The 15,895-nt window shown below is 37.4% G+C and overlaps 1 protein-coding gene across 1 annotated transcript; it reads left to right on the top strand.

The window, feature by feature from the left end:
• The first annotated feature begins 3,910 nt into the window (after nt 1-3,910).
• Nucleotides 3,911-6,038, top strand: LOC137738191 (pentatricopeptide repeat-containing protein At5g18390, mitochondrial-like). Its single transcript, XM_068477821.1, has one exon. The coding sequence runs from the start codon at nt 4,074-4,076 to the stop codon at nt 5,802-5,804; it is 1,731 nt and encodes a 576-aa protein (XP_068333922.1). The 5' UTR covers nt 3,911-4,073; the 3' UTR covers nt 5,805-6,038.
• Nucleotides 6,039-15,895: the final 9,857 nt, after the last annotated feature.

Raw genomic sequence — 15,895 nt, 5'->3', positions numbered from 1 at the left:
TAGGAGGGATTGTTAATCACTTGGATTTGACTCAAAAACGTAAAAACATAAAATAAAACACTATACTAGACTCAAAGAATGCAAAACTAAACTTTAAAACACTAAGACAAACCAAAAGACTCAAAACAACACAAACACACTCAAATCTGCCTAAAAACCACTTTCTGGGCAGATTTGAGCACAAACACAAATTTGGACGAAACTAAGTTGTAACTTGACTCAAGACTCTTAAAAACACAAACTAAATGTATTTCAAACTAATCTAACACTTTAAAACACTAAGACAAACCAAGAGACTCAAACATCACCCAAAACACTCAAAACTGCCTTAAAATCACTTTCTGGGCAGTTTTGAGCAATTTGGTGAATCTGGACAAATTTATGTAATAAATTGAATCACAACACTTATAAACACAAACTAAAACACTTTCTAACTAAATTGGACATTAAAGTAAAGGGGGAATTATATTTGACGAAAATTGAATAAAATGCACAGATTTAAATTAAAACAGATAGTAAAGATGAAATGGATGGAATTGAATGGAATGAAGGCTAGCTAAAGGGTTCATCTCCACACATGTTATACTTGCATAATAAAATGATTTCCAATTGCATTTCAATAAACCATGATGCTCAACACCCCAAGTTAACCGTGATGCACTAATTAACTTTCAAATCTTCCTAACGTTACTGAATTGGATGGGTTAGCGCATGCGACAATTCAAAACATTCCCCACAAGTCCCCTACATGAATGCATAATAGAGATACAAGCAAGAATCATTACGCTCTATGAAAATTATAAGTGTTGAAGAGGCATTCGTTACTATGGATTGCATGAAACTTATGCCAAGAATTCGTTTAACGCGATTGTTTATAAGCAACCTCCACTACTTGTGAATATAAGTTCGTAACTATTAGGTGAAACTCACTTATATTCTAGCGTCATATTCATGCATGAAAATTAAGCGTGCACTCTCAATAAACATACATAAATAAGTTATCAATCAAACGGTTAAACAAATTGAATCCACAACTTATGAAACGCAATTAGAAGTAATCAAATTAAAATGCAAGCATAAACATATATTTTGAATCACCCCCTAGCTAAAGGGGATTTTAGTTCCTCATGGTACAAAACAAAGAAAATCAAAGAAACACCTAAACATTCCAACAACTCAAACTTGAATTGTATGAACGTTTAGGCCCTCTTATCTTCCATTCCTCATTCGTACAAAACAAAGAGTATTGACATTAAACCTTGAAATCAAAGAAACACCTAAACATTCCAACAACTCAAACTTGAATTGTATGAACGTTTAGGCACTCTTCTCTTCCTCTTCGTTGTAGCACAAGGTCTAGGGATAGTTTGATGGTGTGAATGGTTTGGGAAGTGGTGGAAATGGAAGGATGGTGTTTGGATTGTAAGGGAGAGCACGGCACAAGGGAGTTTGATGTCTACATTTCTGCAATGGATGAATTTCTGAAATGGAAGTGTGTATGAGAATGCATGAGAATGAATGCAATGGATGCTTATTTATAGGTGAAATGGGGGGGAACATGACAGCTAGGAGGGAATGTGGCTGCATGTTTGAATGATTAAAGGATGCATGTGGGTTGGAATTGCATGTGCAATGAATATGTGGCTGCATGTGCAAGGGGACAATCTGAAAATGCATGTGAAAGCATGTGTTGGCTGCAATGATGAAATGGATGGGAGTGCATGTGGCTTAATTAATTAAAGGGAGTGCATGTGCAATGTTTTAAAGGATGGAATGCATGTGAATATGATGGAAATCTGATGGGAATGGGAGATGCATGTGCTGATTTATGCATGTGATTAAAGGGAGAGAATGTGGTGTAATGATGAAATGGAATAAGTGCATGTGGATGTGGCTGATTTGATTTATGGAAGATGCATGTGCATTAAAGATGAGTGAATGATTATGGGTGCATGTGGATGAATGTGAATGTGCAAGGTTGTTGTTGTGATAAGTGATAAGTGTATGATATGATAAGTGAATGATATGATAAGTGAATGATATGATAAGTGAATGATAAGATAAGTGGTGATAAGATAAGTGGTGAATGATAAGTGGATGATATGATAAGTGGTGATAAGATAAGTGGATGATATGATAAGTAATGGGAGCATGTGAGGGAATGAATAATGAATGCATGTGTATGGTTTTGGGAGAAAGGTGGAGATGCACAGCATAAGGGATTTGGAAAGGTTTAAATGTCCTAAAACTAAAGGGAACAAGGTTCCAACACTTTGGTCTTCAATTAGGTCTTCAATTTCGTCCAACACTTTGGCGCCAAGCATAAGCTATCCATCCTTAGCCCAAAAGTGCTCCAAAAGTCTCCAAAATGCATCTTTTTGCTCCTTTAGCCCTTTGGACCTACAAATACACGAAAATAGCTTAAAGTACTAAAATAACTAAAGAAACATAACGTAAATGCACGAGAACAAGCCATTTAAGTCGCATGAATATGCTCCTATCAAGTTCCCAGAAACAAAACCATGAGGGCATGGTCGGGCCCCAAAGTGAACAATATCATGCTACGGTGGAGTCGAGCCCAGGATGTGGTGGGGGCTTAAGCTGGGATGTGACAATTTGGTATCAGAGCCACTCTGCCGTGTGGTGTGAATGTGCCGACAAGGACGTCGGGCCCCTAAGGGGGGTGGATTGTAACATCCCACATCGCTCAGGGGTGTGGATCCTATAAGCCTTATATGTATATTCCCATCTCTACCTAGCACGAGGCTTTTTGGGAGCTCATTGGCTTTGGATTCCATCGAAACTCCGAAGTTAAGCAAGTTTGGGCTAGAACAATCCTAGGATGGGTAACCCCTTGGGAAGTTGCTTGTGAGTTCCCAAAAACAAAACTATGATGGCGTGGTCGGGGCCCAAAGTGGACAATATCGTGCTACAGTGGAGTCAAGCTCGGGATGTGGTGGGGACCCAGGCTGGGATGTGACACTACTCCACCATAGTATTAACTGTTAAGTGGCAAGTGACACTTACAATTTTTTACTTAAGTTTGAATCCTCCCCATATAAATTAAGAGCTCATTTAGAAGTGCTTAAAATAATTGAAAGCATTTTTTTTGAAAGTGCATTTTAGACGCTTGAGGATATGTGGAGGTTTTCAGTTCGTTAGTACCTTTGATAGAGTTTGCCTACAACAACAATTATCACTCGAGTATTGGTATGTCACTATTCGAGGTTTTGTATGGCAAACCGTGCCAAATACCACTGTGTTGGATCAAAGGTCGGAGAGAGAACTTTAGAAGGTCCATAGTTGGTGGACAAGACGATACAAAACATACAAGTGATCAAGAGAACATAGAAAGTTGTACATGATCGACAGAAGAGCATTGCAGACAAACATTTGGCCAATCGAGTGTACATTGTAGGAGATTGTATGTTCCTGAAGCTATCACCGTGGAGAGGTGTTGTTCGTTTCAAAAGAGAGAAAAGCTAGAAAGAAAGAAAAGCTAAGTCCCCACTACATTGGTCTGTGTCAGATTATCAAACGAGTTAAAGGGATTCATCACACACCTGAGCACATTTATACATGTCAATTACATGTTATAACTTCATTACCTTCCAGGTATCAACCAACATACCTCAGTTTCGATGACCACGTGGATATCGAGATCGAAGTGTGTCAGCTAACTTGCATTTTTACTAAAAAAAAATTCTTAAAACATTTTCATCAAAAATGTTTTCTTAAAACATTTTTAATGAAAATGTTTTCATAAAACACTTTCGACCATAGCCTAAACTAGTTATAAATTTCGCTGTCCAGAAAAGAAACTGGCCTACCCAATCAAACCGAATCAGGATTGGACTGGTTCGGTTTACTTCAATTGTGACCATTCTTGTGCAAAACCAAATGGAACAAAGCCGTTTAACGGTTCGGGTTTCGGAGGAACGGCCGAGTTATGCCCACACGCGCTACACCCCTAATTTCTGCTCCGGAGCCGGAAGAAATATTAAAATGGCAAACCCGACGGGCACTTGCCTTTCCTAAACCTAATTCCCTTTTGTACTTTCCCACTCACCTTAATGCTCTCTCGCAGTAGAACCAAACATGGAGGACCTCTCATCCATTCGTCACTTCTCTTCAAATTCGTCACACATTTTTCTCCATTTTCTTCCAAACCCAATTCAAATTTCGCAACCCAGAATCAAATCGCTACAATCCCAAAAAAATTCACCACAAGAAGATCAATTCCACTCCCTGCAACAGTCCCACAAGCTCCAGACGCAGTAAGTTCTTCAATTGTCAGCTCAGTATGTTCTTTGCTTTCTAAAGATACCAAAGAAACCACAAGTATTGATATTTTGTTGAAAAAATTAAAAAAAAAGTTGAGTTCTGAACTTGTGCTGCAAATTTTGATGAATTATAAGCAATTGGGTAGGAGCAAAACATTGGATTTCTTCTCTTGGGCTGGATTTCAGATGGGTTTTCGGTTCGATGACTGCGTGGTTGAGTACATGGCTGATTTCTTAGGTAGGAGGAAGCTTTTTGATGATATGAAGTGTCTTCTGTTGACTGTGTCCTCCCACAAGGGTCGAGTTTCGTGTCGAGCTGTGTCCATTTGCATTAGGTTTCTGGGTAGGGAGGGGAGGATTAGAGAAGCCCTTTGTATGTTTGAAGAAATGGAATCAAAATTTGGTTGTAAACCTGATAATCTTGTGTACAATAATGTGCTCTACGTGCTTTGTAAGAAGGAATCGTCTGGCCATTTAATTGACTTTGCGCTTGCAGTTTTTCGGACAATTGAATCGCCTGATACTTATTCGTATAGTAATATTCTTGTTGGTTTATGTAAGTTTGGTAGATTTGAGACTGCCATTGAAGTTTTTGGTGATATGTGTAAGTCTGGTTTGGTTCCTACTCGGTCTGCAGTGAATGCTTTTATTGGAGAGTTGTGTTCATTCAGTGCGAAAGAAGGAGCTGTTAGGAAAGTAAGAGTGAGAAATTATTGTAGAACCTTTACGATTTTAGTTCCAAAAGTGGGTGGAAACAGTGATGCTATACAGCCTGCAGTTAGAGTTTTTTGGGCAGTGTATAAAGTGGGATTATTACCCAGTAAATTTGCCATAATCCGGCTTCTTTCGGGGCTTTGTCAACTGGGAAAAGTGGAAGAGGCTGTTGAGATTTTGAAGGCTGTTGAGGGTAAGAAGCTGAGCTGTGTCGAAGAGGGCTACTGTATTGTGATGAAGGCTTTGTGTGAACACGGTCACGTTGAGGAAACTAGCCATATGTTTGGGAGGATGCTATCCCAAGGCATGAAACCAAAGTTGGCTGTTTATAATTCAATTATATGCATGCTGTGTAAACTAGGGAATTTGGATGATGCCGGAAGTGTCTTTAAGATGATGAACAAGAATAGATGTCTTCCGGATAGTATGACGTATTCTGCGTTAATCCATGCTTATGGTGAAGCTAAAAATTGGGAAGCTTCTTATGGCTTATTGATAGAAATGCTTGGGTTGGGCTACTCTCCACATTTTCATACTTATAGATTAGTGGACAAAATTTTGAGGGAAAACGGGCAGATGGATATGTGTCTTAAGTTGGAAAGGAAGTTGGAAACACAGACGTTGCAGAAGCTCTGTAAAGATGACCAGTTAGAGGCTTCATATGAGAAGCTAAAATCAATGATTGGAAAGGGGTTTCACCCACCAGCATACGTGAGAGATTCTTTTGAGACTGCGTTCCGGAGGTATGGAAAATTGAAAATAGCTCAGGAATTGCTGCGGACGACAAGTGAAACTGACAGAACTTAGCTGTTAATGACCTATTAAGAAGTATTTTCCTCCATCACCTGTAGAGTTGTGAGTTCTAACCAATTTCCTTTTACATTCTGGCCATATATTTTTGCTAATTATCCGATGATAATTTAATTATTTCTTTTATAGTTCCTTACATCTGTCTCTGTATACTTTGATTACTTTCCTGAAATGCTGAGTTTCATTCGAAGGTATACCACCATATACAGAATTATGTTATCCTATTTTATATAATCAGGGGAAATATTAGATTCTTGGCTTGTTTGCTGACTAGACGCTAGAGCTATAAATTAAGAGTGCTCGCGCGCTCGTTTGAAACTTGTTCCTTTCTTAAATAAATAAGCGAACCAGATAAGAAGGGTTGACTAAAGAGTAAAGATTGAAATATATGAAATCCCAAGAAGTACCGGAAAGAAGAGAAATTGAAACCGAAGAATACTGTTAACATCTTGTTAACATTTGGTAATTACTCTCTTGATCTAAAATTCTCATCAGCTTTTCTTACCTTGACACAAACTAACAAACTTTCTTTGCCTGATTTATTATATCTCAACGCCGAGTTTTATAAATAGCACACTTCATCTGTAACAGTGCAATTTCTTTATATGCTAATAGTCTTTTAGAATCCCATGGTAGTCAGGGAGGATACGGCTCTGCTCCACCCATGATGCCAATGATGGCTCTACCTGGTTCGCCTGGCATTCTTGGCCAAGTAAATGCTCCGATGAAGTAAATAGGATCCTATCCGGATCCTATTTGTGGGGATTCAAAGGATCAATCAACTGTGTTCATTCATTGTATATCGTGCGGTTAAAAATTATTTTAATTTTTTTATTTAAAATTAAATATAAACAATACTAGGCAAAAATTAACCGTACAATGTATGATAAATGAACACGGTTGATTCATCCTCCAGATCCCCACAAAGAGGATCCGGAGAGGATCATTGTCCTCGATGAGGCCTCCTCTCACCATGAATCCTCCAACAACAGTAGGCCTGGTAATTCTTGACACGTCCTGATAACCCGACACGACACGACACAAAATTAACAGGTGTTCAGGTCGATATGATAACGAATCGGGTCGTTATCGGGTAACCAGATAAGCGTTTGTTAAGATAATGGCTTGGTTCGGGTTTACACGTGGGTAACACGATAAACACCTGTTAAGATTCTTCTCTATCATAGTGCACAAATGAACAACCCCTGGCAGAACCACAATAGTTAGATTCAGCATGGTGCTCAAATTACATAAGTGAGTTTGCAAATTCGGCTACTTCGTCATTCATTTCTGCTTCCCCAGCTACAACATTTGCTTTGTATTGTGCCATCTGCATTGTCAAGCTACGCCTTCTTTTATCACCCATTGATAAGATATTGATGATTTTGAGGAAACAAAAACATTATCAAAGTTGGATGATTTTGAGAAAACATAAACACTATGAAAGAAGGATGATTGGTGAATATGTTGTGTGATGGTTAGGTATTCAACCAATGCATATATAGAGGATGATTGAAGGTTTGTGTTTCTATGTGTGTAGGTTTGTGTGTTTTGTATGTATTTGGCATGTTTTTCGTATGTTTGGTGTGTTATACTTCTCTATCATGTGTTTTGTATGTGTTTCATCTATGTTTTGTGCGTTTCATATGTGTTTCATATATATGTTTCATGTGTTTTATGTTTATACATCTCTATCATGTGTTTCATAGTGTTTCATGACTTTCATGTGTCGGTTTAGTGAATTTTCAATGTTTATTAGAATTCAATATTTTTAGGGTAAAATGTTCATAAAATTATTTTATGATAGTCTACATAATTTTTTATAAATAACTTATTTTTGTTTTTAAAAAGGATAAATTATTTAATATTTTTAGGGTAAAATGGTCGTACAATTAATTAGGATAGTCTATATAATTTTCTTTTTAAAATAAGTTATTTTAATAAAAATTAGCATAAATTCATTCTTTAATAATCTGGGGCTAAAAATTTAACTAGAAAAGTTGGAGTAGAAAAGTTGTTTCTAGGTTAAAACCTAAATTTTATGAACTAAAAATGTTAGGTTTTATATCCAAGGGTTAGGGATGATCTAATGTTTCCCAAGAAAATTTTGTGAAATTCCATGTCTGGATTTCAATATTTGATTTCCATAATTTGAATTTTTGCCTTTATTTTATTTGTGAATTTAAGAGGTTTTGGCTAGTTATTTAAGTTTGAATTTTTGTCACTAGCCATTAAAAACCCATAGATATTGCAAGGTCATACTTAGTAGTTTTTGTTAGAGCTCGATCTCACGAATGCGTAGGCGAAAACCATTTGCAAATCGAAATTGTAATGAAGGAGAAATAAGCGAGCAGAGTCGGTGCAATTCAGTCATTTAGACATTCTATAAATAGAAGACCCCAAATTTTTGTAGCAGCCTTCCATTTGTAGAACTGGACCCGTGTGACCCGGATTTCCTCCCTCAACCCGTGAAACAACCCGTTTTCTGGGCAAAAATTCTGACGGCTTTTCCAGTTGACTCCGGCGACTTCAGACGTTGCCACCACATGGAAAAGATTCCCCTCCTCCCAAGTCCATTTTCCACCCAAGATTCTCTCCGTTCGTCATTTAGACCTTTATTTATGGAGAATTTCAATGTACGACCTCCCTGCAATTCATTCTTAGAGAGAGGTCTTAGTGGAGAATCGTGGACAGTAGGTTTGGAAGAGAGGAGATGAAAAGTTCTTCCTCAAGGATTGGCATCATTTTGTGAAGGATCATCTCTTGGAAATATGAACTTTCTTGGTTTTTGAGTATAATGGCGACTGAAAGTTTGATGTCACCATCTGTCATCCATGTGAAATGTCCCTCATCAGTGGTTCAAAGAAATTCAATGGGTTTAAATAAAATTACCATACTCTAATTAATACCGAGATTTTTTGTGGTAAAATCTTACACCTGACTGATTAAGTAAGTGGTAAAGTTGGGGACAGTATCAGTGTCGTTAGAGTGGGACGGGCTCAATGATCCAAAAATCTAACATGATATCAGAGCCAAGATTCGGGCCCGTGCAAGCTAAAGGCTTGTCACCCGGAGGGGCTTGGAAACAAGCTTGGACTCTTAAGATAGAGTCGGCCTCTGAGTTCCTAAAAAGGCATATCCTAAAAAAGATTGAAAACAAGTTTTGGACTCCATTAGAGCTGACCTCTGAGTTTTAATGACTGATGTGGATCTCTATGTGTAAACCACTAACTGAGGTTCAAAGAAACCCAATGAGTTTAAATAGAATTATCCTACTCTAATTAATACCGAGATTTTTTATGATAAAACCTCACATTTGACGGATTGGGTATGCAATAAAGTTGAGAACAATATCGATATCGTTAGAATGGGTGGTACCGGTGATCCAAAAACCAACAATCCAACTAGCTGTGAAAAAGAGCTAAGAAGCAGTAGCTGGCAAGAGGAGAACTGGAAACGAATGGATACACAAATCTCAAGAAATCAGTCACAGAAGAGATCAAGTTAGTTACCATTTCGAACATTCATAATCAGAAGAACCTTCCCACTGTATTCACTCAGATTTACGTCGTTACCATGAATATCCTGCAATCAAATTCAATACGTACATAATATTTCAAAATAAATTGTCAAATAGAATAGTCTAGAATTTGAATGTATTCAATCAGTACTGAATCTGAAATTCCAAAGTCCTTTTATCAAATATAATGCAAAATAACTAGAGAAATTTGTAGCTCGGTTTCCCAAAATCCCGGAAGAAGCATAACCAAGCAATTGAGACAGCAAAACACTCCACTAAATATTTCCAGGAAAATTCTACTGACACCCACTTGATCTTGCCGGAACCGCCAACGCTTTCATTCTATTTCTATCATGAAACTTAAATCTTTTTAAATTTAATTCTGTAACAACAAAAATCAGAAATAATTCCAAATTCAAAAAGAAAAAAATTATCAGAAATTCAAAAATAAGAATATCAAAAAATAACAAATTTGACAACTGAATGTTACTTTGCAAACAATTAAAAAAAAAAAACTGAAATTTTTTTTCCTCAGATTTTCTCAGCAACCAAACATAATATATGAGAAGAAACAAAGAAAATAAAGAAAACCCAATACTTTGACAGTGAATTCGTAAACAGATTTGGAACTTTCTTCAGCCATGATTGGAGAAGAAGAAAATTGTTAAGTGTAGAAGTAGCAGAAGAAAGCAAAACCCAGAAAGAAGGACAGAATCAATTGGGAAGGTCCTCTTTAATACAGCATTGACAATTCTGATCTTTTTTCTTTTCTTTTCTTTATTTATTTTTTATTTTTTATTTTTTATTTGGGATTAACAAACGATATTATAACACACCTTGACCAGAGTCGAGGCATGCCGTGACGTAACCAAAAAGGAAAATGAAGCATAAAAATATGGATAAATTTAAACTAAAACTAACATTTATTTAATCTAAAGTAGCGAGTGCGCAGTAGTGGGAAGAACCCATAAAACACAAGAGGTCAGAGCATATATGACATAAAAGTGTGCAGTCAAAACTAGTTAAAGTGCTTATTACACAACAAGAAAAACTCCTACATTTATTTAGGGGTATGTCAGAACCGTCATATATTCCTTATACGCCACAAAATAAATCAGCTAACTAGGACCTGGAGGGGCAAAAAACTAAAGGGTGAGTGGGCAAAAACAAAGGTTTATAAAACACATTTATTTTCGGACCATACTAACCCCTCCCTGTAAAACATGTATAATTTTCAGAAGATCATACTACGTATAAGTATGAAATCAAATGTAAATCAGCAATAAATCCAGAAATACGCCAAATCACAATATCTCAACAATAGCATAATAAAATTAGGTGCTCATCAATCTATGCTAATACACGAGTTCATGCAGAGGGAATCTGACATGAACAGGAGTGGGTGTAATCATAATATACGCTCTAGTACTACAATCATGTGAAGACTGGCACTAGGCGCATCACATACAAGTCACAGTTGCCTAATGCAACATATACGATAGGACTGGCACCTACAATGGATCCAAGGTGAGCGTGCGGTGCAATGTGTACATACACGTGAAGCTTGGCCCTGGCCAGGGCAAGTACTACACCGGTGCAAGCATGCATGATGAGAAAATATAAAGTGTATGAACATGCCATGATAATATATAAATCGCAACAGTAATATGCAATTTTTAAAATTAAATAAAATATGGCATGATAGGCGTAAAATCAATCAAAAGTCTCGAACCTAGTTTCTACTCCTTGAAATTGTGTGTTTCAACGTTGGCTCCTCTCCCAACTTAGGTTAGTGGCCACAGGGAGTTGTGTAGGTGCTTCCAAAACTCCGAAAACCTTGTAACTCACACGGAAAACGTCGAAGAATCCACACCCGAGTCGGAGTTCCGAGTTGGACACTCAAAACTCGTCTATTTCTTGATCGGTTTGTACTAATGGGTTCGTGGGTTTGAGAGGAACATGATGGTGGTGGTTTAAAGGTCAATCTATGAAGTTTTGAAGGTGGTCTTTGTTGTTGTAGAGAAAAGAGAGTGATGGGTGAGGAGAGAAGAAGGAGGGCGAGAAAGAGAGAGAGAGAGAGAGAGAGAGAGAGAGAGAGAGAGAGAGAGAGTGAGAGAAATCAAAGTTTCTGATTTCTGATTGGGTGAGGGAAAATAGGAGTGAAATTGATTGGTGAGGCAAAACAAGCCACATGTCCAGTTTAAAGAGGAGAAATGATAAATTTTTGTACAATTTGGAATCAAACGAAATCTAACGTGCCTTATAAAAAACGATGGTATTCAAACACTGAATAATTAACACGTATGTGTACAAATCTACCCGATGTTAACGCACTTTAACTAAACGTAACTTTTTCGTTACAAGTTCGATTTGGGTCTAACTTGCGCTCATGCACTCGTAACAATGAGTACTATTTAATTACGATGATGAGAAAAATAATTTAAAGCCAAATAACTATGTCCACGCCAAGTTCCACTTTTGCCAAAAAGGGCATAAACGTCATTTTACACACTCGGGGAGAAAATTACATGGAAAATTAGGGACGGGTTGTCACTGTTGGAAATGTGCCCTAAAGCCAATCATATGATGATACTTTATGGACATTTCACATGTTAAACTAATCTAGTTTAATATAAAAGGGAAAAGAATATTGTTTAAAGCCGTCTCATATAAATGTTATATGCTTAACTGATAAGTCCAAGGAATATGTAATTGGGAGAATGTGATCTAAAGAAGTTAGATTCATGAGACCATTCTCTTTTGTATACATATCCTAAACGTTCCTGATCATAGGATTGCCAATTAGGCATTGACATTCCATTAAGAGAGTCACTGGTCTCAATTCATTGGTGTGACCGACACCAAGGCAAGCATGTAGGTGCTGAATAGAGAATGAGTCCACTAAACATGATCAACGAGGAGTTCTCATACTTATGTCACATGAGAACTCATGGTTGGGATAATGCAAAGTAGTCATTTGACCTGAGGCACCATAGTTGTCTTATGGTTAGGTCCTTGATCTTTGACTATGTCAAAGTCACTCCGTCAGAGGATGTCCACGACATAGTTGGGGTTAAGCCACTTAGCCACGAAGGCAAGTGAATGCGCAACAAGGGATCTCTTGCCTTCAAACCATTTGAGGGAAAATACTCTATGATATGATTAAGAATCTCTGGCCAAAGTATGAATGAGATTTGGGAAGTTGCTCCAAATCACATTCAAGGTAATCATATAAGTAAAAGAATCACATTGGATAGTAGACATGAATAAACTATCAAACCAAACAATGTGGTCAAGAGTATTGTATTAGAGAAAGACCATATTGCATTGTAATCCTAAACTGAATAGGTTCTCCACCTCTTTTGATTAGCTTGGGTAGCCATGATATACTGCTAGGTGTCACTCATGATTTGTGGAAGCCTTAAAGGTGTTTAATCACTAAAGGGAGAATTGAAAGTAAGTTTTAATTCACAATCGATTTGAAGAGTTCTAATCGCCCACTGCCTCGCTAAAAGGAACCTAATGGATCATACACCAAGTAAGGTAGAGATTGAAGAAACAACAGAGATGTGTAAGGATAATTAAATGGTTTAATTATTTATGGCTATGATTAATTAATATGTTAATTAATCAAACGAATAAGTTCGTATGAGACCTCGGGTTAGTTTTGGGCCTCAAGGTCTAATGGGATTTTAATGTCAAGCCCAATAACTCAAGTTGTATGACAACTTGAAAATACAAAGGGCTTCAAAGCCCAATTAACCTGCAATGGCCAACCATATTAGTGAGGGTAGCAAACTTGTATTAATTGCAAGTTTGCCACTCCATTGTGAGGTGGTATAAAAGGAACTTTATAGCCATTTCATCATTGGGGTTTTCTAAGGGAAGAGAAGAGAACACAAAAAGACTTTCTCTTCTCTAATGAAGGCCGGCCACCCTAGAGGAACATAACTAGCAATCTTCCTTCCTCTAGGTCACTCATCTCTTCATCAATGCTCTCCTTGGTGTGGAGACTTAGAGGTTCTCCATTTTGGGAACTTGGAGAATCCATTCCTTCATCCATCTAAGAAGTTATGGAGCCAAGAAGCAAAGTTCCTCCATCCATATCCATGGAGCCAAGGAGTAAGGTGACAAAGGAAAGAAGGCCCTCACACGGGTGATTAACCTTTGCTAAGTAAAGAGGTGTTTCAGAGGTATAAAGAAATCTTAACTCTTTCTCTTAGATCTTGAGTTGAGTCTTGGTTCACCATAACTACTAGGCTTTGATTTTCATGGGTAACGTTTTGTTTTTGAGTGCATACAAGAATGATTCCGCCTTTAATTGTTAATTGCATGCATAGATGTTGCTCAAATGAACTAGTTTTCACAAATATTTCCTTCAATCACATGTTATCTATACCAAGGAAAATGGGGTGAGCTATGTCTCACAATGGACTAGCAATAATGTGGTTCAAATTCGCCTTTGACGAGAATCGAACCTAAGATCGCTCAGGTACCGTTTGGTACGCAGACGGGATGGGACAAGATGGAACGGGATGGGACGGGATGGGATGGGACGGAACAAGATTGTTGTTCCATTCCGCGTTTGGTACGCACTGGACGGAACGGAACCAAAGGATTAAATGACTAACTTACCCTTATTCCATCTGTTGTGGGACGGGACGAGACTTTTTTTTTTTTTTTTTTTGAACTTGTCATATTTTAACACATATATGCTTATCTATGATATATTTTTTACACTAGCACATGGCTGAAGATATATTATGCCATGAATTCCGTCATCTTTTACAACAATACCATGATTAGCTTTTGGAGATTGCAGAAGAAGTAAAACGAAAAACAATGGCAGAGAATTTAGAGAGAGAAAGTGAATGACTAAAGATTGTATTCCTTGAACAATGAATGAATACACAGAGAGAGAGAGAGAGGTGTTTTTTATTTATACAAGTGTTCTTTGCTTCACTCATCAGCTACTAACCAACTAACTTCCTTATATCCCTACAAATCCCAACAGACTAACAGCCTTCCTACAATCTCAACAGACCCATACTAATGTGTACATATCAGTCAATAGACCCATGGCCTGAAGCAATAACTTCATGTTTCTTGAGTATTCATCTAATAAAATGCTATTTGGGACAAGACTGGATCTTGAAGATAATCTAATCTACTGCAACAATATACATGGAGACCTATAAAATGAAAAGCAAAGAGCATTGGTAAGTAATAATAAAACAGAAAAACTACACAAATCACAATCAGAAACGTTTTAGATGCATAACTTCCTAATGAATTTTAGAGCAGTTCTAAAGCCATAGACAAAGTAAAGTTTCACAAAACCTAATTGCACAATTCTTGACAAAACCCAGTAATTAACAAATCAAAGCTGATGACAGATAGACCCAGAAATTTTCAGTGTTCAATAAACCCAGAAATTTTGCACCTAGTAATTAACAAATCAAAGATGATGACAAATAGACCCAGAAAATTTCAGTATTCAATAAACCCAAAATTTTTGCACTCAGTACTTAACAAATCATAGTTTTTAGTGTTCAATAAACCCAAAAATTTTGCAGGTTGCAATATACACAAGGAGAAAGTATTACCAAGAGTGCGTCACCTGACCTAACTCGAAGGTGCTCTTATTAGAACTTTTGCAGGTTGCAGTACTCCCCCAATATGATTCCGATATACTTCTTTGAGGCATTTAATCAAACAACTTGGAGGCCAAATATGCATAGTACCCACAAAAGTGGTAAGCGAAAGTCACAAAACAAAGATAAATTGTGATTCCTGTTTCAATCAACAATCACAAGTTTCGAAACATACAATGCAGGAAAAAAAATTATTCGGAGTTTGGAAGAATTGAAAAGAAAATTTTCAAGGTCTGGGTGAAAAATCATACCTGAGACATTTTAGAGAATCAACTCGCTGCAAACTATCAATCCAAAAAACCCAAGTAATAGATTGAAGAAAAGGGTTGTATGCTACAACTGCAGAGAGAGAGAGAGAGAGAGAGAGAGAGAGAGAGAGAAAGAGAGCGTTCTTGGTCAGCAGTGTCCCAGATCTAAGCCTTGACACTCCTGGCCAGAATTTGAGACTTGCCCACTGCAAAGTCTTATATCAGTACCACCTTGAACACATAGTCTACCTCATGGTTTCAATTGAATCAGATAATATTATGAAGGAAAAAAAAATGAGATTCGAATTGGATGTAGAGATCGAACATGGAGATACAAAGCTTTGAGAAAATGGAAAGAAGATGATAGGGAGAGGATGAGGAGGAAGGTTGTGAGAGACCTGGGAGATGCAAGGCAGCAACAAAAAAGATGGAAAGACGTTGATAAGGTTTGTTTTGTGATTTTGATGGTGTAAATATTGAAAAAGATAAAGGGCATTTTTTCTTAAAATATCATAATTTTGTGTTCCATGAGGGTGGAACAAGTCGTTCCAGGGGGGAGATGTGACATCCCACATCGCCCAGGGGAGTGATCCTTAAATGTATATTCCCATCCTTACCTAGCACGAGGCCTTTTGGGAGCTCACTGGCTTCGGGTTCCGTAGGAAC

Source organism: Pyrus communis, chromosome 6 (genome assembly GCF_963583255.1).
Source record: "Pyrus communis chromosome 6, drPyrComm1.1, whole genome shotgun sequence".
Taxonomy (NCBI): Eukaryota; Viridiplantae; Streptophyta; class Magnoliopsida; order Rosales; family Rosaceae; genus Pyrus; species Pyrus communis.
This window is presented reverse-complemented; position numbering and strand designations above follow the sequence as displayed.

Coding starts and splice junctions, on each gene's coding strand:
- LOC137738191 (XM_068477821.1), top strand. CDS start 4,074: ATGCTCTCTCGCAGTAGAACCAAACATGGAGGACCTCTCATCCATTCG.